Source organism: Neoarius graeffei, chromosome 11 (genome assembly GCF_027579695.1).
Source record: "Neoarius graeffei isolate fNeoGra1 chromosome 11, fNeoGra1.pri, whole genome shotgun sequence".
NCBI classification, from domain to species: Eukaryota; Metazoa; Chordata; class Actinopteri; order Siluriformes; family Ariidae; genus Neoarius; species Neoarius graeffei.
This window is the reverse complement of record NC_083579.1, coordinates 1,792,895-1,816,792: the sequence shown is the minus strand read 5'-3', so window position 1 is coordinate 1,816,792 and position 23,898 is coordinate 1,792,895. Positions and strand designations below refer to the sequence as shown.

The 23,898-nt window shown below is 41.3% G+C and overlaps 1 protein-coding gene across 1 annotated transcript in view; it reads left to right on the top strand.

Annotated features, from left to right (window-relative positions):
* Positions 1-14,881, top strand: part of edaradd (EDAR-associated death domain) — a 34,552-nt gene extending 19,671 nt beyond the window's left edge. Inside the window, exons 4-6 of the mRNA XM_060933240.1 lie at positions 3,082-3,152; positions 12,844-12,895; positions 12,974-14,881. Coding sequence (XP_060789223.1) covers positions 3,082-3,152; positions 12,844-12,895; positions 12,974-13,362 — 512 coding nt within the window. The 3' untranslated portion in view covers positions 13,363-14,881. The remainder of the gene's footprint in view (positions 1-3,081; positions 3,153-12,843; positions 12,896-12,973) is intronic.
* The last annotated feature ends 9,017 nt before the right edge of the window (positions 14,882-23,898 follow it).

Here is a 23,898-nt window from a genome sequence, read left to right as displayed (position 1 = left end):
AATAATTTTTCTGAGGATTATAATAAATAAAAATAAATTTTTGTATTACACCCTTTACAAATATTTATTCACATTTCACTGATTTGTAAAAAAAAAATTCACTCAAATTAATAAACCATTTTCTGGGACATTTTCTCAATTAATAAAAATGTGATTTATTTACATCAATTAAAAAATAAAATTTGATGTATTATGCTACTTAATAAAAATTATCTTTCAGTGGTCAAAATACTTTTTTCCAGTGTTCTGCAATATTGCAGAATGTCAAAATTTTGTTCTGCAATTTGGAAATATTTTCTGCAAATACACAAGCCTCCATACTACACCCTTCTCAACCTAATAATGCCTATATTTACATCATATCTAGCTTTACAACTCATAGCATTACTGTAATTCTTTATTCTCTCACTATTTTTAATTTCAGTCTTCACAGATCCTTCTCTGCAGCAAAGTTATCATTCCATGATCCCTCCACAGGTCTTTCATCCCCCTCGCCCTGACACTACGGGCTACTACAGCTTGAAGTATACCAACTAATTCATAAATGTACTAGTTATCACACCCACACATTATCCTTCCACACAACATACTAATAAAGGCATCACCACAATAAAAAATAGAACACAACTGTTCTTCAAGAAACAAAACATTCATTTTCATGTTACACGCCATGTTACATTTTGCCAAGATTAAGTTTCTAGCTTGAACAATAGATTGTTACCCAAAATGTACTTCATTCACAGTGTTTGCATCTGCAACCTGTAGTTTTAAATTGAAAGCAAGGTTTCAATTCTACACTCTGTTACATCTTACGATGATGCAAAGAACTGATGCCATTAAGGAATAAAACCCAACTGGCAAATGGAAAGACGTTTGGGTTCATGGTGTTTGCCTGGCTTCTAAAGTGCAAGGTCATGAACTGAACTGAGAACGACTGCAGGGGCTTCACTGCTCTAAACTAACAACAGAGAACTGGGTACAAACTAATCATGGCACAACTGAGAGCTACAGAACTACTGAGAGCTACAGAACTGAACCGATGAGCTTTGTCTTACAGGGCGGCTGTTTTACTTTGTGCTCGTCTGCACCACAGGCAACACAGCACTAGAAGAAAAAAAAAATAGAACATGCACACAAAACATGTATTAGTGTAGCTTGGTATGAGAAAACAAAATATTCAAAAGTATCTATGAATAAAGGTAAAATACTGTTGCTGTCTTCAGAACAGATATAATATCAGTATAATTTTGCATGATTCAACAATACAATATATACAGCGACCGTCTTCATTTTGTCAGCGATCTGTCGCTGTTGTTGTTGGAGTCACGCTGGCTGCCGGTTTTGCCGAGATACGACAAAATCGTCCTTGTTTTCTTGGCATTTTTGTCGGACTCTTGCCCCGAAGAAACAATCCTCCTCTTAGGAGCCATGTTTGTTGTGCCGCATTGAATTCTGGGAGATGCATGGCGGAAACTGCCGAACACTGCCGAGGTAGTTGTCGTGTCCTCCCGGCGGGTAGTAAAAGTGACGAAACCTTACATCGGAAAATGGCAACTGCCCTTATTTGGTTGTCGTCGCCTTTCGTCGGTATTACGTAAATGTTGCTCAACTTTGACCTGGAAAACGTCGTCAGGTTCGCGCGGCGCAGGTTTCAGTTTATTTACAGCGCCGCTAGTTTGCTAAATTGAGAACCATTGAATCTCGAGCCTGATTTTTTCATTCTGCAAAATTGCAGGTTGTTTAATTTTTCTTCTGCAATCTTGAAAATCGTTCTGCAAAATGCAGACTGCAGACGGGTATTTCGAACACTGTCTTTAATTATCTCTAATTTTTTTAAACAATTTTGTGTTTATGCCAGTTAATATTTTTTTTTCATGACAGAGATTTTATCTCAGTTCCTGTAAAACAGTTGTGTAATCTTAGATAATAAAAAAATAAAAAGATAAAAGATGCTCGTTACCTTATTTCATGTTTATTTGATATAGTCGTGAATCAGGAGTCAAATATCGTGATAATTAATAAACACTATATTCCACAGCCTTAACATTTGTCCATTTTAGCTATAAATATACACAACATGAATTTTATTTGTGTATAATTCTTTAACGGAGGGTTAAAGGACAAACCTTTCACTGTATTTAACAGCAGTAACCCGAGTGAATGAGTGGTTTCGGATATTACAGCGCTGATTAAATGAGACTGACAGTTTAATGACTCTGATGTTTATTATAACCTCAGCTCTAAAGTCACACTTTCGGATCTCGGATCTGCCTCAGACATGTCGAAGGCGGTTGTTGACACGCAGTGGTTCGTCCCTGTGCTGCTGAGCTCCGTGTCCTTTCTGTTGTTAATCTGTATGCTCATCACCGATTGAGCAGCAAAATACTCCATCAAGTGGGGTGGGTGGGGGGGGGATATAGCTGGGTATGACAGTTCGCTCCTTTAAATATTCTTAATAATCCTTTGTTTCATAGAGGATCTAAAGCTGATTGGGAATTGAATAGATTCATGTCTAAACCGAACCTCGAACTCTAGCGCTGATTTTCTTAAACAAAGAATTGTCTAATAATTCATAATTCATGCACAAGTTCATCATAATGCAGTTATTTTTTCTGGGGGGGTAAATTATTTTAGCCCTTCATTCAGGACAAAAGTAATGGCACCTTATAAGAAGAGGAGGAGTTAGTGTGTGTCTGTGGTAGCTGAATCTCTGCAGTGGCTGAGCTGCATTATTGGAAGAATTAGCACTAAGGAGGCGCTCTTTCACCGCTCAGTCACCATTTTATTATTTTCAGCTGTCGGTGAGCTTCATGGAGATCTGTGGGTGTGGCTAAATATAAATTTGCTGTGAGCATGCTTTGACACTTACAGCTGATTAGTGTTTATCCACATTCACACACGAAAGTACGAAGAAAATGTGGTGGGAATTTTTAGTTTGGTTTGTTCTCCAAACTAAAAAAATGCACAACTTTACAAAAAGACTGATGAAAGAATCCTGACTGGAGCAGGACATTACAATCAGTAATGTTGAGTGTGAGTAGTTTGTGAGTAAATGTGATTTGTTTATTCTTAATTTTGTAGATAACGTGACTCTACAGCTCAGTTCAGTGCCTCCAGGATACCTCACACCTCCCATGGACCGAATACAGCAGGTGAGTAACTTCTTTCATGGGATGTAACTATAAATGGATAAAATGTGGGATGTGACGTTCTTTAATAAGTAAAAAAAATTAATTAAACGTTGGTAAGTTCCTGTGCTATCAAATGTTGGGACTTTCATAGCAGTTGATTAGATTTTTTATTTTGTAGACATTAAATAAAAGTGGGTGGCACGGTGGTGTAGTGGTTAGCGCTGTCGCCTCACAGCAAGAAGGTCCGGGTTCGAGCCCCGTGGCCGGCGAGGGCCTTTCTGTGTGGAGTTTGCATGTTCTCCCCGTGTCCGTGTGGGTTTCCTCCGGGTGCTCCGGTTTCCCCCACAGTCCAAAGACATGCAGGTTAGGTTAACTGGTGACTCTAAATTGAGCGTAGGTGTGAATGTGAGTGTGAATGGTTGTCTGTGTCTATGTGTCAGCCCTGTGATGACCTGGAGACTTGTCCAGGGTGAACCCCGCCTTTCGCCCGTAGTCAGCTGGGATAGGATCCAGCTCGCCTGCGACCCTGTAGAACAGGATAAAGCGGCTACAGATAATGAAATGAGATTAAATAAAAGTAACACTGACCTATTGAACTATAATTTTAAAAGCATCAGCGCTGGTTTGCTGGCAGTTTGTTTGTAAATCTGTTTATAACGATGCACATTGTACTGTATACAGTGCCTTGAAAAAGTATTCATACCCCTTGAACTTTTTCACATTTTTCCACCTTACAACCACGAACTTAAAAGTTTTTTATTGAGATTTTATGTGATAGACCAACACAGAGTAGCACATAATTGTGAAGTGAAACGAAAATGATAAATGGTCTTCAAAATTTTAAACAAATAAAAATCTGAAAAATGTGATGTGCATTAGTATTCAGCCCCCCTGCGTCAATACTTTGTAGAGCCACCTTTTGCTGCAATTACAGCTGCAAGTCTTTTGTGGTATGTCTCTACCAGCTTTGCACATCTAGACACTGAAATTTTTGCCCATTTTTCTTTGCAAAATAGCTCAAGCTCAGCCAGATTGGATGGAGAGCGTCTGTGAACAGCAATTTTCAAGTCTTGCCACAGATGCTCAGTGGGATTTAGGTCTGGACTTTGACTGGGCCATTCTAACACATGAATATTCTTTGATCTAAACCATTCCATTGTAGCTCTGGCTGTATGTTTAGGGTCATTGTCTTGCTGGAAGGTGAATCTCCTTCCCAGTCTCAAGTCTTTTGCAGCCTCCAACAGGTTTTCTTCCAGGATTGCCCTGTATTTAGCTCCATCCATCTTCCCATCAACTCTGACCAGCTTCCCTGTCCCTGCTGAAGAAAAGCATCCCCATAGCATGATGCTGCCACCACCATGTTTCACAGTGGGGATGGTGTGTGCAGGGTGATGAGCAGTGTTAGTTTTCCGCCACACATAGCGCTTTGCATTTAGGCCAAAAAGTTCAACTTTGATCTCATCTGACCAAAGCACCTTCTTCCACATGTTTGCTGTGTCCCCTACATGGCTTCTGGCAAACTGCAAACGGGACTTCTTATGCCTGTCTTTCAACAATGGCTTTCTTCTTGCCACTCTTCCAAAAAGGCCAGATTTGTGGAGTGTACGACTTATAGTTGTCCTGTGCACAGATTCTCCCACCTGAGCTGTGGATTTCTGCAGCTCCTCCAGAGTGATCATGGGCCTCTTGGCTGCTTCTCTGACCAGTGCTCTCCTTGCTCGCTCTGTCAGTTTAGGTGGACGGCCATGTCTTGGTAGGTTTGCAGTTGTGCCATACTTTTTCCATTTTTGAATGATGGATTGAACAGTGCTTCTTGAGATGTTCAGAGCTTGGGATATTTTTTTATAACCTAACCCTGCTTTAAACTTCTCCAGAACTTTATCCCTGACCTGTCTGGTGAGTTCTTTGATCTTCATGATGCTGTTTGTTCTTCAGTGTTCTCTAACAAACCACTGAGGCCTTCACAGAACAAGTGTATTTATGCTGAGAGTAAATTACACACAGTAGGACTCTATTAACTAATTAGATGACTTCTGAAGGCAATTGATTGCACTGGATTGTATTTAGAGGTATCAGAGTACAGGGGGCTGAATACTAATGCACACCACATTTTTCAGATTTTTATTTGTTTAAAATTTTGAAGACCATTTATCATTTTTGTTTCACTTCACAATTCTGTGCTACTCTGTGTTGGTCTATCACATAAAATCTCAATAAAAAACTTTTAAGTTCGTGGTTGTAAGGTGGAAAAATGTGAAAAAGTTCAAGGGGTATGAATACTTTTGCAAGGCACTGTATCAGAGAAATGCTTTAAAGTAGAGTGAATTATATTTGTTATATCACCCAGCCTTAAACTGTATCAACATCTCATCTCATCTCATTATCTCTAGCCGCTTAATCCTTCTACAGGGTCGCAGGCAAGCTGGAGCCTATCCCAGCTGACTACAGGCGAAAGGCGGGGTTCACCCTGGACAAGTCGCCAGGTCATCACAGGGCTGACACATAGACACAGACAACCATTCACACTCACATTCACACCTACGCTCAATTTAGAGTCACCAGTTAACCTAACCTGCATGTCTTTGGACTGTGGGGGAAACCGGAGCACCCGGAGGAAACCCACGCGGACACGGGGAGAACATGCAAACTCCACACAGAAAGGCCCTTGCCGGCCACGGGGCTCGAACCCAGGACCTTCTTGCTGTGAGGCGACAGCGCTAACCACTACACCACCGTGCCGCCCTGTATCAACATTTATAGCTAAAACATTTGAGCATATCTGCAGTATTTACAGGACACTTTTCCCTTTAAAATATTTGCGACATTTAACTTACCTGGTTTTGTTACAGAAACGTAGAGAAAATAACGGCGGCCACATGAGGAGGTGGGATTTTAGGGATGTGTACTGTGTGTACGTAACTTACTAATTTAAAATAAATTAAAAATAATTCTGTTTAAAGTATTTTAAAAAATGGCCAACTGAATTATTGGCTTGATTGAGAAAAAAATTATTATTAGCAATATTTGGGAATATTGGAAACTGTAATAAAAAAATTTGAGAATTACCATAATATAAACTTTTAAAAAATTATGAATATTGAAAGAGAACCTCGTAACAACCAGGTCTGGATTTTGAGTGTTGTGTGGATTATAAGGACCGATACACGTACAGCTACAATATATATAAAATAGTTACACTGATATGTTATGTTGAAATACACCCTCCCCGGCCACTTTAATAGGAACTTGCTGTTGGTTCTAAGATCCCTGTTCTTGGCTGCAGGAGTGGAACCCAATGTGTTGTTCTTTCTCCTGTTTCATGCTGAGATGCTTTTCTGCTCACCACGGCTGTAAAGAGTGATTATATGAGTTACTATATCCTTCCTTCCTGGCAAAAAAGCTCAAACCAATCTGTCCATTTCCCTCTGACCCTCTCTTATCAACAAGGCGTTTGTTTCCACCCACAGAACTGTCGCTCACTCACTCAGTGTTTTTTGTTTTCTGCGCCATTCTGTGTAAACTCTAGAGACTGTTGTGTGTGAAAACCCCAGGAGATCAGCAGCTTCTGAAATACTCAAACCAGTCCATGTGGATCAAACCAACACCCAGACCACAGTGAGAGAAAGTCACACTGTGAGATCACAATGTTTCCCGTTCTGATGTTTGAACATTGTGAACATTAACTGAAGCTCTTGATTTGTATCTGTGGGAGTTGATGCATCGTGCTGCTGCCGTGTGATTGGCTGATTAGAGAACTGCAGAAAACAGCAGGTGGATGTAGGGGTGTTCCTAATAAAGTGGCCAGGAGTGTGTGTGTATATATACAGGATATATTTATACACACACGGGCGCAGATAGAGGGGGGGACGGGTGGGATTCGTCCCACCCAGATTTAAATTCACCTCGTTCGGTCCCCCCCACTTATAGGGAGGAAAAAACGTCTATGCTGTCTTTCTTTGCATAAGGCAAACCTCACGGAAAAATCAAAAGACTAATTACCATTCGGTTTATTGAGGTGCACAGCAGTACTCACATAGTTGCAACTGCGCAGACTGCACGGGTTGCGAGCTCGAGCTTGGTTGCTATGGTTACCCACAACAAGTTTGACAGGCATATCGGGGACAGCTCCTCCTAGTTCAGGACCCCAACACGGCATGATGAAGGGTGCCAAAAGGCAGAAAACGATTGCATCGTTTTTTCAAAAAAACGCGACTGTAAGTAAACTGTGCCTTACTTTATCATATCACCTTGCAATTTTTTGATAGTCTGTTCAAAGTAATGTCGTAGTGAAAGTAAAATCGTACGGAGTAGAGATGCCTTTCTGGTAGCCTCCTTCTCTCGGTGGTAGCCTGTAGATACAGTGCTCAGAAGGCAGTTTTAATGTTTAATCTGGCGTTCCCTGCCATAATTTCAGCGAGCATATTGTTTCATAAGGAAACTTTGCGAAGAGTTGTTGACTGACTGCCGCTCACGCAACACACAGGCATAGTTAGAAAGTCAGGATGCACTGGTTTACACTTTACACACACACACGTAGCCCAGCCTCTCGCTATGTTTAACAGTTGGAACTTAGCGGTTTTAAAACTAGTTTTGCAGTTTTGCAATTTCTGTGCGTGATGATAATGTGTAAACTTTGGATTTCCATAGGCTATGTTAAAATGTTCTCATTGTCCTGCCTGCAGGTAGTTCCTGGTGATGGCAGTGAGGGAGGTGAAATAACATGTATACACACTACCGTTCAAAAGTTTGGGGTCACCCAGACAATTTTGTGTTTTCCATGAAAAGTCACACTTTTATTTCCCACCATAAGTTGTAAAATGAATAGAAAATATAGTCGAGACATTTTTCTGGCCATTTTGAGCATTTAATCGACCCCACAAATGTGATGCTCCAGAAACTCAATCTGCTCAAAGGAAGGTCAGTTTTATAGCTTCTCTAAAGAGCTCAACTGTTTTCAGCTGTGCTAACATGATTGTACAAGGGTTTTCTAATCATCCATTAGCCTTCTGAGGCAATGAGCAAACACATTGTACCATTAGAACACTGGAGTGAGAGTTGCTGGAAATGGGCCTCTATACACCTATGGAGATATTGCACCAAAAACCAGACATTTGCAGCTAGAATAGTCATTTACCACATTAGCAATGTATAGAGTGGATTTCTGATTAGTTTAAAGTGATCTTCATTGAAAAGAACAGTGCTTTTCTTTCAAAAATAAGGACATTTCAAAGCGACCCCAAACTTTTTATACACACATACATATATATATATATATATATATATATATATATATATATATATATATATATATATACACACAAAATAGAATCATTTGCTGACAGCTCAGTCCCCCCCAGTTCAAAAATCCTATCTGCGCCCCGTATACACACACACCTTCTGTACATCTGTACATGTAGAATGATGTATTGTTTTTTCCCCTCATTTTAATGCCTCTTTGCGACTGCTGTGAAGTTTCCTCCTCCTCACCAGAGCTGTGTGATCACACACCATTTACTACACTTCATTTCCTGCAGGAAGTTTATTCTCAGACGTGCCAAAACCCCACTCTGCAATTACTTTCTCTGGGGGTTATGAGTGTACGTGTGTGTGCATGTCACACTGAGCACTCTATTTCTTTACTCTGTAGGGCTCAGACTTCACAGTTTAGTCTTTTAATACTTTTTAGTCATTTATTTTAATTGTCAAACACATTTCATTGTTGGTTAATGTGAATGTGAAATAACAATAACGAGGCTGCTGTAACAAGGCTAATTGGTGTCAGGTGATGTCATCAGTTCAGGTGTGAGGCACCGACTTACAAATACTGAACCACATCACAGAGTGAATTATAGAAGTCTGATGTTGGAGAACTTCTGAGCCATGTGGTAGTAGATGTTCTGAAGAACCTTGTTAAATTTTTTTAGCTGATTCTTTTTAGGGATTCCACAGAAATCAGATGTTTTTCTCTAGCGATAAATAATGCGATGTAAATTTAGTAACTACATCAGCAAGTCAAACAATTTATTGATATTCAATGAAAGAACTTAATTAAAGTAATTAAAATAGATTCAGAAGTAAACACACTCTGAGGACAAAAAGGTTCTGAAAGAGAAACTCTTGATTCCAGGGTCCCACAGAAACTAACCCAAAAAAAAAAAAAAAAGATTTAAGATCCATTAGATTTAACGGAGCCTTTTTTCTCTTAAAGTGTAGCTACATCCCTAGCTATTATTAGTTTTATTATGTTTTAGATAAGGTCACATGCAGATATTTGTGTCACTTTGGAACCAAATTAAAAAGACAGAGAAATTTCTAGCAACAAGACATTCAGTGTGTGTGGTTTCATGTTTACATTTGGTTCTTTTATTATCAAAGTAACAAAAACAGCCAAATTGTATATATGAAACTGTAGTAAACTGTACCTGTGAATAAATGAATATCTATTTCATATTGTGTAAATATTTTCAGAATAAGTTTTTTTTGTCACAATCATGTTAAGTTCTCAGGAGTTTTAAACTGTGTTTCAGAGTTTTACACTGCTGAGTTTTTGAGATGAAAATCAAACAAATTTTAAATGAGGCACAAAAAAATTATTGGGGAAGATGAAATGTTCTCAAAAAGCACTGAAAGAGAAAATTCATGCACTTTCCAACAAGCATCATTAAGGTGATTAAGAACAGTATATGTTCATCAGAGCTTTGAGGTCAAACCACGACTGGTGCTGCCTCACATGGGGCCTGATCAATCAGCTTTCAGTCTGAGGAAAAAAGATTTCCTGAAGGGTTCTTTAGATAGTTAATGGTTCTGCTTGTTGATAAGACAGTTTGGGATAAATTTAAAAAGTACATTTCATCAGCAAGTCTAACAATTTCATCATATTTTCTGTATGGTGGAACTTACTGATAAACCTCAACAGACAAATACAGTGGGGCAAAAAAGTATTTAGTCAGGCACCAATTGTGCAAGTTCTCCCACTTAAAAAGATGAGAGAGGCCTGTAATTTTCATCATAGGTACACTTCAACTATGAGAGACAGAATGGGGGGAAAGAATCCAGGAAATCACATTGTAGGATTTTTAATGAATTAATTGGTAAATTCCTCGGTAAAATAAGTATTTGGTCACCTACAAACAAGCAAGATTTCTGGCTCTCACAAACCTGTAACAACTTCTTTAAGAGGCTCCTCTGTCCTCCACTCGTTACCTGTATTAATGGCACCTGTTTGAACTTGTTATCAGTATAAAAGACACCTGTCCACAACCTCAAACAGTCACACTCCAAACTCCACTATGGCCAAGACCAAAGAGCTGTCAAAGGACACCAGAAACAAAACTGTAGACCTGCACCAGGCTGGAAGACTGAATCTGCAATAGGTAAGCAGCTTGGTGTGAAGAAATCAACTGTGGGAGCAATTATTAGAAAATGGAAGACATACAAGACCACTGATAATCTCCCTCGATCTGGGGCTCCACGCAAGATCTCACCCCGTGGGGTCAAAATGATCACAAGAACAGTGAGCAAAAATCCCAGAACCACACAGGGGGACCTAGTGAATGACCTGCAGAGAGCTGGGACCAAAGTAACAAAGGCTACCATCAGTAACACACTACGCCGCCAGGGACTCAAATCCTGCAGTGCCAGACGTGTCCCCCTGCTTAAGCCAGTACATGTCCAGGCCTGTCTGAAGTTTGCTAGAGAGCATTTGGATGATCCAGAAGAGGATTGGGAGAATGTTGTCATATGGTCAGATGAAACCAAAATAGAACTTTTTGGTAAAAACTCAACTTGTCGTGTTTGGAGGAGAAAGAATGCTGAGTTGCATCCAAAAAACACCATACCTACTGTGAAGCATGGGGGTGGAAACATCATGCTTTGGGGCTGTTTTACTGCAAAGGGACCAGGACGACTGATCCGTGTAAAGGAAAGAATGAATGGGGCCATGTATCGTGAGATTTTGAGTGAAAACCTCCTTCCATCAGCAAGGGCATTGAAGATGAAACGTGGCTGGGTCTTTCAGCATGACAATGATCCCAAACACACCACCCGGGCAACGAAGGAGTGGCTTCGTAAGAAGCATTTCAAGGTCCTGGAGTGGTCTAAGCCAGTCTCCAGATCTCAACCCCATAGAAAATCTTTGGAGGGAGTTGAAAGTCCATGTTGCCCAGCGACAGCCCCAAAACATCACTGCTCTAGAGGAGATCTGCATGGAGGAATGGGCCAAAATACCAGCAACAATGTGTGAAAACCTTGTGAAGACTTACAGAAAACGTTTCACCTCTGTCATTGCCAACAAAAGGTATATAACAAAGTATTGAGATGAACTTTTGTTATTGACCAAATACTTATTTTCCACCATAATTTGCAAATAAATTCTTTAAAAATCAGACAATGTGATTTTCTGGATTTTTTTTCTCATTTTGTCTCTCATAGTTGAAGTGTACCTATGATGAAAATTACAGGCCTCTCTCATCTTTTTAAGTGGGAGAACTTGCACAATTGGTCTCATCTCATTATCTGTAGCCGCTTTATCCTGTTCTACAGGGTCGCAGGCGAACTGGAGCCTATCCCAGCTGACTACGGGTGAAAGGCGGGGTTCACCCTGGACAAGTCGCCAGGTCATCACAGGGCTGACACATAGACACAGACAACCATTCACACTCACATTCACACCTACGCTCAATTTAGAGTCACCAGTTAACCTAACCTGCATGTCTTTGGACTGTGGGGGAAACCGGAGCACCCGGAGGAAACCCACGGGGACACGGGGAGAACATGCAAACTCCACACAGAAAGGCCCTCGCCGGCCCCGGGGCTCGAACCCGGACCTTCTTGCTGTGAGGCGACAGCGCTAACCACTACACCACCGTGCCGCCCCTGCACAATTGGTGACTGACTAAATACTTTTTTGCCCCACTGTAACTACAACTCTCAGTAGAGGTTTTAAAGGTTCCTCCTGAGGAACTAACTGAAACACCATGACACATGATCCTTGTGCATGGAGCTTCAGCAATAAGCTGACACTATATCAGGAAAAACAAGTTCCTCCAAGGTTCTTTGCATGGTCTTACTTTCTGAATAGTTTCTACTTGGGACTGTTTCTGAAAAGGAAGCCACATGGAATCTTATTCCCAGAAGAACCCTTTGGAGTGCTTGATGAAACCATTTTTCAAAACTGATTATGTTTTGTTTTTATTTATCTTTTATTTTCTACTGCAGCAGAACTTTCAAACCTATAATTTCATTGTGCAATAAAACTTGTTCATGTGATAAAGTTCTTGAATGTTGGACAGTGAAGTTTCTGAACAGAAGATAATACTCAGCACTTGTTTTTTCATACCCAAGTTTATCTGGTGTATTTTATCTTGATTCCTTATACTCCACGTTATTCAATAAAATAAAGTAGCATGAAAGTATCCTCAGATGTGGACTTGTCCAGCATCCAGGAACAAAAGAAGATCAGTGATCGAGTCACATGATTCAAATCCAGGGCTCAGTGGACGGAGATGTGCGTTTGGACATTTACACAACATTTAACGCTGCTCTCCACAGCAAACCCTGTGGAGAGAACGGACTGGTGTACAGTTATCTTGTTCACAATATTATCACGAGTGTAGGACTATAGTGTCACGTGACAACGGTGATGTTTTTCTTGGGTCTTTTTGTTTTGTTTTTTAATAAAACATGTCTTTGATACCGTTCTCTTGTGTGGCAGCCTGTTGAAAATGACGCAAGTGCATTTATCTGTCCAAGATCCATTGCTGCAGGTACGTGTGACACTTTTACTTCCTGCTATCGCTTTTTATCATCAAACAATTTAACATGTCACGACTTCTCCACCTCAGAGTTCACCAAAGATCTCCAGTGCTTGTCAAGCTCCTGTGAGAAGTGCCTCTGCTCCATTCCACCTCCCAAAATCAGTGACCTTCTGGACGATGAGGATCTTCTCTACACACTGCGATTGAAGCTCGACCCTGCGCACTACACTGTCAAGAACTGGAAGAACTTTGCCAGCCGCTGGGGCATGAGCTACGACGAGCTGATTATGCTCGAGCAGCGGACGCATGGCTCCACCTCCCACAGTCCCACTCAGGAGTTCCTGTTCCGATACAGCCAGAAACCGGTGACGGAGCTCACCAAGCTCTGCCAGTTCTACCAGCGTATTGATGTCCTGCGGCTTCTTCAGCAGTGGGTGGAAAATGACTGGCCCTCACGTTGGAAGCAAGTACATTAGCAAAACAAAAAATACGGACAGCTGATAAAAGAGGGACACGAGGCTTGTGAGTGGATGCTGGCAGACTGGTATGTGGTCCAAACATGCTGCTGGACTGCTCCTGGATTCTCATCTCATCTCATCTCATTATCTGTAGCTGCTTTATCCTGTTCTACAGGGTCGCAGGCAAGCTGGAGCCTATCCCAGCTGACTACGGGCGAAAGGCGGGGTTCACCCTGGACAAGTCGCCAGGTCATCACAGGGCTGACACATAGACACAGACAACCATTCACACTCACATTCACACCTACGCTCAATTTAGAGTCACCAGTTAACCTAACCTGCATGTCTTTGGACTGTGGGGGAAACCGGAGCACCCAGAGGAAACCCACGCGGACACGGGGAGAACATGCAAACTCCGCACAGAAAGGCCCTCGCCGGCCACGGGGCTCGAACCCAGGACCTTCTTGCTGTGAGGCGACAGCGCTAACCACTACACCACCGTGCCACCCGCTCCTGGATTCTGATATTTTTTATTTTTGGACTTTCTGGAATATCTATTTTACGCAACCCAATTTTATATTTCTTTTCGAAAGCTTACGAGTTGCATCAAATCTGAAAATGGATACTGAACTGATTTAACAGGTTTTAACCAGACATCGCAGAAAATTAAACCCTGTGGCCTTCATGATGTTTATCAGTAAATAACAATTAAAGGTAATAATCAATGCATACAGTGTAAAACATGCCGAATCAACCTTCTGTTACGTCAACGACACGGAGTAGGAGTTTTTATGGATTGAATCCTGACACCTGAGAAACCCCGATAGATACCTGATGTCTTTGTGCAGTGCATGCTGGGTAATGTAGTGATGGAGCATTAACTAATATAAATACAACAAAGATACAAAATGGAAAATTCTATTCAAACAGTAAGGCTGACCTGCAACACTGAGATACATATTTATATATAAAAGGGTTCCTCAGGGGTTCTTTGGATAGTTAAACCTTCTCGACTGATCAGGAAGCAAGCTAATGTCAGGTTCTCCACAAAACATCAAAGGTTCCTAGAGATGGACTGGATTTATGGATCTAAAGTATGTTTGTACATTACAGGGACAAATTTAAATATCTTTTAGAGTTCTGTGCAGAATCCTACATGCAATACTTTATAAAATAGAGGTTCCTGTAAGGTTCTTTGGAAAGTAAAGGCTTCACTTACAGGTCAAGTTCTACTCAGAAGCAGTTTGTTGTTGAGTTCTGCATTGAACCTCAGAGGGTCTAAAAGAGATGGACAACAGAAAAACCCTTTCTGGTTCTTCACACTTTATTGGTCACGTTGCTGTTTTGTACTGAAAAGCCCTGCTGTGTGGGATATTTTATAATCTTTCATGTCCACTGAATAGAATTATAGGATGTGCTTTAAAGTGAGGCCCCAGTTGTCCTCATGCTGCCTTCTGAAAATAACTCGCAATATTTTCTGTTAAATGCTCCAATGTATCGTGTGCCGGTTATCAGTAAATGTCTTGGACATACCTCACGTTCACACTCACAAGCAACAAGTCACTTCTGTCACATGAGGCACAGTAGTAGCGAGATCCAACTTTTAATGCTAACAAGTTCAACATATTAAATAATGCACCAATCAGTGTGAAACTCAGCTACATGATTGATGTTACATGCTCAGCTTCATACTCGGATTAGATTACTGTTACTTCCTTCCAAGCTTTGTTTTTCTTCCTCACATCTCTGTGCATATTTAACGAGAGCATGTATATGACGGGAGAAATTGAAACCATGTTTATTCTTCCATTTTAAGCATCGAACAATAAATGGGAACTGATTACAGGCAGGAACTAAAGTTGAGAGGAACATCAGACCAGATGTGGTGTAGGATCAGTCTGGGAAATCATTCGAGACAATCATTTAGATTTGTTACTTTACGGCATCATACCTAATTTGCATAGAATTCAATAAATACAGCTGTGGTCAGAAGTTTACATACACTCATCATGGACATAATACTGCGAGCTGGCCTAGTGGTTAGTGTGGCCACCTCTCGACTGGGAGATTGCAAGTTCTACTCCCAGTCAGGTCATATCAACGACCATCATAAAAATGGTGCCTACTGCCATCTGGCAAGGCACACCACAATACAGATGCGAGTAGGGAGTCAAACTCTCGTGGTTACCAGAGGACACCCCCCCACACACACTGTAACCCTAGCTATATATGACAGGCGAGAGGCTGAGGGCTACAGAAACAGAGATCAGCCCCACACCCATGTACCTCAAGAACTGGGGTGGGTTTTACAAAAGCCTCTTAACACTAAGAGCATCTCAACTAGGAGAGAGAGAGAGAGCGTTCATTATGCTGCTTGCTCTACCATTTAATGATGATCTTTGTGCTGCGATGCTTTTGGGAAACTCAGGCCTGGTTAGTACTGGGACAGGAGATTGCCTGGGAAGACCAGATCCTGGCATGGGAGGGACCTCATGGACATGAACGTGATGACAGTAGTGGACTTTCTCTGATTTCTCTGAATGGATCTTTTTCTGTGTCAGAATGATTACAACATACATCTTTAATGGAAACAAAAACGAGATTATTGTGGGTTTTCTGAAATCAATACAGGGTCAAAATTATACATAGTGTCAAATATTCATACACCCACTTAGATGATTAATTCAGTAGTGTTGAAAGTTCAAAAAATGTCTTGACTTGCCAAGACCAAAGCCTCTGAATTTCCTGTTGGTGATGATTGACTACAGCTGGTAGCATCTCTGTGTACAACAGAAAAAGGGTTTGTTTGACAAATACAAGTTATTGGGAGGTGAAGCCACCTTGCCAAGGTCTGGAAGAAAACCCAAACTGTCCCTCAGCTGGTTCAGATGGTCAGGAACAACCCAGGAACCACCAAGGCACAGACCTGCCATGAACCTGAAGCTGCTAGAACACCATCTACAGTCAGGTGAGTTTTACCGTCCATGAAAGAAACCCCTCCTCCAAAATCCACACCTTCAACTCGACTAAAGTTTACAGCTGACCACATGGACGAAGAAAAAGCCTTCTGGAGGAAAGTTTTATGGTCAGATGAGAAAGATTGAGTTATTTGGCCACAATGACCAGGGGTATGTTTGGAGGAATAAAGGTGAGGGATTCAACCCCAAGACCACTGTACCAACTGTTGAGCATGATTAAACAAAGTGGATGGAGTAATGAAGAAGGAGAATGACCTCAGAATTCTTCAGCATAACTTCAAACCATCATTTAGAGAGTTGAAGTTTGGACACAGTTGGATGTTCCAACAGGACAGTAACCCCAAAGCAGGCTAACATTAAAGCAGATACGCAGAACCTTTATTTTTAAATAAATTTCTGAGTGGATAGTATCTCCATCCTTGACTCTTGTATGCTGCATAAATGGGAATAAATATATATATATATTGAGAGTTAAAATCGACCGCAAAGTTGGCATTGGAGCCGCCCCGCTGAGCCAGCCAGCCCTGAGTGCATGACATCACAGCAGGAACCGGTTTTAAGGCCGAGGCCTTTTACAGCTATAGACCAAAGTCATATAAATAAAAATTTATGATGAAAGTAAGAAATCCCGTTACCGACTCGCTCAACTAAGACTGATTTGACTTCATTGACTGTGGGTTGACTCTCATTAAAACAGGATGGGTGTTAGAACTTATGCAACATACATGTACATGCATGCATTTTCACTGATAAAACGTAAAAGACTCATTAAATAATCAGATGAACTGAGACAATCACATTCTGAAGCAAATTAAATAATCTCATACCGCTAACTTAAACACACAATACAAGTTACATAGATTAATCTAAATGCAGATAAACAATGAGTTGTTTTTTTTATCCAAATGAGAGTCGGAGCTTACCCATCTGTGTTCTCGCTTCTTGTGGCCGATTGTTTTTGAAACAGTCTGACTTTCAGATGTTCGTTCAGTTCTCCGTTCATTCACTTCTTCCACGTAAGGGCAAGATGGCAGCGATATCCAGTTTAGAAATCAGACGGCTGCTCCACTCATTCACTTTTCTTCATACTGTGTATTCCGCCATTACTGCTGGGCTCAGGCAATTACTAAAACCCGGGACAGAGCGGGACGTCACCGGTTTTAGCAACAACTGTGGGGAGGTCCCTGCCTGAGCAATATGTTCCGTCCCATTCTGTCCTGGGTTTTAGCAACAACCCTCTGCTCACACTCCAGGAAGACTGGTGCAACTGAACTCAATTTCCTTTTAAATAAATAAATAAAATAAATAAATACTTTCCTTTTCTTGTAGTTTTCTTTTCCTTTAATTGTTGGTACTGCACCCGCTTTCAGTCCGGGCTTATAGCCAACGCTCCTCAACAGATCAGAGGTCTCGTACGAGTCTTCAGTAAAATGTGCAGAGCAGAGGAGAGACCACTTCGTAGGCGCCCAATGTGCCCGTGAACTTCTCGCAAAACGCCTCCAAATCTTTGCAGTTTGAACATTCTTGGGCCGTGAATGCAACGTAAATCCACTTTCTGTCGTGTTGCTGTACTGGCCAAAAACACATCTGTGTGGCCTGGCGATAAATTAGCTCAAAATGGAGGATCGGAGTTGCAGTCAGCTCTGTGTTTTAGTATAGCGGAAATGGCGATGAAACCGACTGCTGTAACGTTACGGACGTCAAGGTCGTTCACTCAGACCGCTACCTATATAAATCACTTTAATCATAAAAATTACTATATTAGATTTATTGTTAACACTTAAAACTATTCCTGTGCTATTCTTGAGGTCTCAAGGCATTTATAAATGAAAGTGAGGCCATGGCTCTGCATACCTGCTTTAAAGGAATACTCCGGAGTGAAATGCTTTCTAGGTCTATTTTTGAATTATTGGGAGTGCATACGTTGAGTTGCTACCACAATCACGTAAATTGGATGTGTTTTGAGGAAATTCGTTTTTTGCGATTTCAACCGGAAAGTGCTAACATGGCAGTGTGAGGGGCGTGTCTTTTTGCCGATACAAAACGCTAGTTTTAAAACCATTGCAAAGCTCAAAACAACATGACAGTTCTGTGGAAGTGAGTAGAGGGTTCCTACAAACAAAACGAAGTGTCCCTGGCTCTGCAAGTGCACGGACAGAGTGTATAGAAGAGTAAATACAAAGCCAGTGACCTTACCTGAAGTTGTTATTCTCCAGACACCATCTTCAGGGGACAGTCCGTAAAAGCCGAGTGCAGAGCCCATCCTGCTGGAAATGCACAATTGTGGTTCGTTTTGTTTGTAGGAACCCTCTACTCACTTCCACAGAACTGTCATGTTGTTTTGAGCTTTGCAATGGTTTTAAAACTAGCATTTTGTATCAGCAAAAAGACATGCTCCGCGCTAGACCCCGAAGCCGTTTGTTTTCAGGATAATGGCTGGCTGATGAAATTATTGGCTGGCTAGCTGACTCAGCCAAAACCTTAATGGCTGCTGCAGCCACCAAAAATTTTATGGCTACAAATGGCTGATACTGGACGTCACTGTGTGGCATATATCCGGGCGAACGGATCAAACAAATGGGGGGAATAAATAGCAAATTACCACAGGTCCCCTGGTCTCTTACTTCATTGTAAATATAAATCTAGCAAGATTGTAGTTCAATGCTAATAATAAGCTAATCTGGATTGTTCGAGGAAGGCATCTAGCTATCTACTCTCACTAGCAATGACCAGTGAAGGACTGGCAGCTATCTTACTATGATGAAAGTAGAGTGGTGGAGTACTTTTTTTTTATCAATCTCGAAGTATGTGAAACAAACAAACAAACAAAAAAAATACCTTTACACTTTCCCTCAGCAGCGGCAAAGAATGCAGCCATCTCGTCGATATCGGAGTCGATTGATGCTCTGGGTGGGTTCCCGGGTTCCCCAGTGTATCGTGGTAACGGTGTGAGGGGCGGGAAGCCAGACAGGTAGTCACAACGGCAAGCTTGTGGTGGCTCTCTGTGCTGTGATATCAGTTCTAAATCTCTACAGTGTATGCCTATACGTCTCTATTGTGTTACTACTAGTGTGTACAGTTGATCATGTTTGTGTCACTTTTCTTGTAGCTCATGATGTGGATAAACCCATTATTTGATGTACACAATTCTTAGTGGCTCAGCCAAATTTTATTAGATAGCGGCTCAAATTGGCTTACAAAATTATTGGCTGGCGGCGGCTCAAATTCTAAATGGCGGTTTTAGCGGCGCCTGGCGGCGGCTTCGGGGTCTACTCCGCGCACTGCCGTGTTAGCGCTTTCTGGTTGAAATCACAAAAAATGAATTTTCTCAAAACACATCTGATTGACATGATTGTGGTAGCAACTCAATGTATCCACTCCCAATAATGCAAAAATAGACCTAGAAAGCATTTCACTCCGGAGTATTCCTTTAAGCTTTAGGAATGCCCTTCCCAACGTCCTGACCTTAACCCTGCCAAAAATATGTGGACTGTGATTAAAAATCAGGTCTGTTCCAGGAAATACACTTTTAATTAAAACTTGACCAATTCTGTGAAGAAGAGAGGACAAAAATCCAACCAGAACTCAGACAGAAGTGTGTTGATGTCCGATGCTGTAGTATGCTCTGGCCCCATCCCAATGCGGCGTGGCGATGTAGCTTACAGCAGGTTATGGTCGCTGAACTGCTGGCTGTCCAGGTGGTGCTCTGAAAACAGTGTGGGCTTTATAGATAATTGGGCTAATTTTGAGGGCACTGCTGGCCTGTTAGGGCAGGACGGTATCCATCCCACTCGGGAAGGTGCTGCTCTCATTTCCTGTAGCATAGGTCATAGTCTCAGAACAGGCCTAGTTAATTCCTGACAATCCAGAGCCAAGGCCAAGGAGCAGACGAACAGGCTAAACCGACTGTCTGCTAGCTGCACAGAGTTGTCACTCAGGGTCCACTACATCGAGACTGTGTCTGTTCCCCGAGCTTAACAAAAAGGTAGAAATATTCAGAGAGTTTGTTCCAGTAACCTAATCAATATAAAATTAGATCATACTGACTGTACAGCTACTGCCAGCACCTTTGATCTAAAGGTGGGGCTATTAAATATTAGATCTCTTACATCTAAAACGCTAATGGTTAATGAACTCATTACTGATCAGGAGTTTAATGTACTTTGTTTAACTGAAACATGGATTAAGCCAAATGAATATATAGCATTAAATGAAGCGAGTCCTCCTGGATACAGTTATATACACCAGCCTCGTCTAACTGGCAGAGGAGGAGGCGTCGCGGTTATTTATAATGATTATCTAGGTGTAACACAAAAACCTGGTTATAAATTTAATACATTTGAAGTTCTTCATACTCATATAATGTATGTAGCCTCGAAAAATAAGTCTACCCAGTTAATTCCGTTACTTATTATTTACAGGCCCCCGGGGCCATATTCTGAGTTTCTTTCTGAATTTGCAGATTTTATCTCAGATCTGGTTATTTCCTTAGACAAAGCTTTAGTTGTCGGAGATTTTAATATTCACTTCGATAACCCAGAAGACCCTTTGAAAACAGCGTTTGTGTCCATTTTAGATTCAGTAGGGATTAATCAGAATGTCATAGGACCGACCCATAATGGTGGTCACACCCTCGATCTAATACTAACATTCGGGTTAAACGTAGACAATATAGTCACACTTCCACAGTCTGAAGTTATCTCAGATCATTATCTCATCTCATTCAAACTATGTCTGAGTAATAATATATGCACCTCACCACGCTACTGTATTAAACGTACTTTCACATCAACTACTGCACAGAGCTTTATAAATGATCTCCCAGAGTTATCAACTTTGATTGGGTCACTGTCAGCCCCTGCAGAACTTGATCAGGCAACTGAATGCTTAGAGTCAACATTCCGCCATACTTTAGATAATGTAGCTCCTCTTAAAAGGAAAATGGTCAGAGACAAAAAATTAGCACCCTGGTATAATGATGACACTCGCACATTAAAACAGACCACTCGAAAATTGGAACGTAAATGGCGTCAAACAAAATTGGTAGTGTTCAAATTAGCGTGGAAGGAGAGCTTCCTGAAGTATAGAAAAGCTCTTAGTGCTGCGAGATCAACATATCTCTCCTCCCTAATAGAAGATAACAAAAATAATCCTAGATTCCTGTTTAATACTGTAGCAAAATTAACCAGGAATAAGTCCACTATAGACACATGCACACCTGCAGTATGGAGTAGCAACGACTTCATGAATTTTTTTAATGACAAAATTGAGAATATCCGACAAAAAATTCAAACTACTAATTTAAGGTCAGACAATGTAAGTGACCCTGTAGTTAACTATATAACTGTATCAGATCATCAGTTAGAATGTTTTACTCCCCTTAAAGAAACTGAATTACTTTCATTAATCTCGGCATCAAAAGCCTCAACTTGCGTACTAGATCCCTTACCTACACGTCTATTCAAACAGATAATACCTGAAGTAATTGAACCGCTTCTAAAAATAATAAATTCTTCTCTTACGATTGGCTATGTACCCAAATCCTTTAAACTATCAGTTATCAAACCCCTGATTAAAAAACCTGACCTTGATCCCTGTCAGCTGTCCAATTATCGGCCAATATCAAACCTCCCCTTTATCTCCAAGATCCTTGAAAAAGCTGTGGCACAGCAGTTATGCTCATATTTACATAGGAATAACATCCATGAAATGTATCAGTCAGGATTTAGACCTCATCATAGCACAGAGACAGCTCTGGTTAAAGTAGTAAACGACCTACTGTTGGCGTCTGATCAGGGCTGTGTCTCGCTACTTGTGTTGCTTGACCTTAGTGCAGCATTTGATACCATTGATCATTCCATTCTTCTGGACAGACTAGAAAATGTTGTGGGAGTTAAGGGAACGGCCCTCTCCTGGCTCAGCTCTTATTTAACTGATCGCTATCAGTATGTTGATGTAAATGGTGATATTTCTAGACGTACCAAGGTAAAGTTTGGTGTTCCACAAGGTTCTGTCTTGGATCCACTGCTTTTTTCTCTATATATGTTTCCTCTGGGTGATATTATTCGTAAACATTGTATTAGTTTCCACTGTTAGGCTGATGACACACAGTTGTATGTCTCTGCAAAACCTGATGAGAGACACCAGCTTAATAGAATTGAGGAATGTGTTAAGGACATTAGACACTGGATGCTTATTAATTTCCTTCTGCTTAACTCTGACAAGACTGAAGTACTTGTACTTGGACCACATGCAGCGAGAAGTAAGTTTTCTGATTCCACAGTAACTCTGGATGGCCTTTCTGTTTCTTCACGTGCAGCAGTAAAAGACCTCGGAGTGATTATTGACCCCAGTCTTTCATTCGAAACTCACATTGATAACATCACCCGGATAGCTTTCTTTCATCTCAGAAATATTGCAAAGATAAGAAATTTAATGTCATTGCGTGACGCAGAAAAACTAGTCCATGCTTTCGTTACCTCCAGGTTGGATTATTGTAATGCCTTACTGTCTGGATGTTCCAATAAGAGCATAAACAAGCTCCAGTTAGTTCAAAATGCAGCAGCAAGAGTCCTTACTAGAACTAGAAAATATGACCCCATCACCCCTGTCTTATCCACACTGCATTGGCTCCCAATCAAATTTCGTATTGATTATAAAATACTACTATTGACCTTTAAAGCACTGAATGGTCTCGCACCACAGTACCTGAGTGAACTTCTGCTCCTCTATGACCCGCCACGCCTACTTAGATCAAAAGGTGCAGGCTATCTGCTGGTACCTCGTATAGTGAAGGCTACATCAGGGGGTGGAGCCTTTTCTTACAAAGTCCCACAGTTATGGAACAGCCTTCCAAGTAATGTTCGGGAATCAGACACAGTCTCAGTGTTTAAGTCTCGGCTGAAAACAGATCTGTTTAGTCAAGCCTTTTGTTAATGGTGTTTATGAGGTAAAGGAGTAGATCTGGAGGATCCTCAGACAGAGTGTTTTGGTAAACTGGGATGTATGGATGCTGTCAGTCCCCACTCGCTTGCTCACTCGAGTTTGTTGACGGTGTAGTGGCTGCTGCTTTATGTCCCGGGGCCCCTCATGCCTGTGTTACCTTCTGGCTCTCCCCTTTTAGTTATGCTGTCATAGTTAGTTGCCAGAGTCCCTGCTTGTACTCAGTGCAACTGTTCCTACTTATTCAGGTGACATTGGGCATACCTGACCACCTGTGTTTTCTTTCCCTCCCCCCCACCCCAAATCTGTCCCTGAGTTACATGGAGTCAACAGGAAATCTTTTGGTGGAGACGGTGGAGACCTCGACTGGCTATCGTAGCCTGCAGGGATTCGGCCGTCAGACTTTCTGTCGCATGTCCCAGACCCGGTGAAATGTAACTGAATTGTCTTGGCTAGCCCTAAGGGTCCCATCTGCATCTCATCATTGCTGAGGAGTGTGCTCCCATCACCCAATCAAGCATCCAGCCAGAGCAGGTCATGATATATTTTTTACCATATTAACATGCCATTGTTGTGTGTTATGCCTGATGTAAAGACTCTCGTCTCTGCGAGCCTACCACACAGATTTAATGCT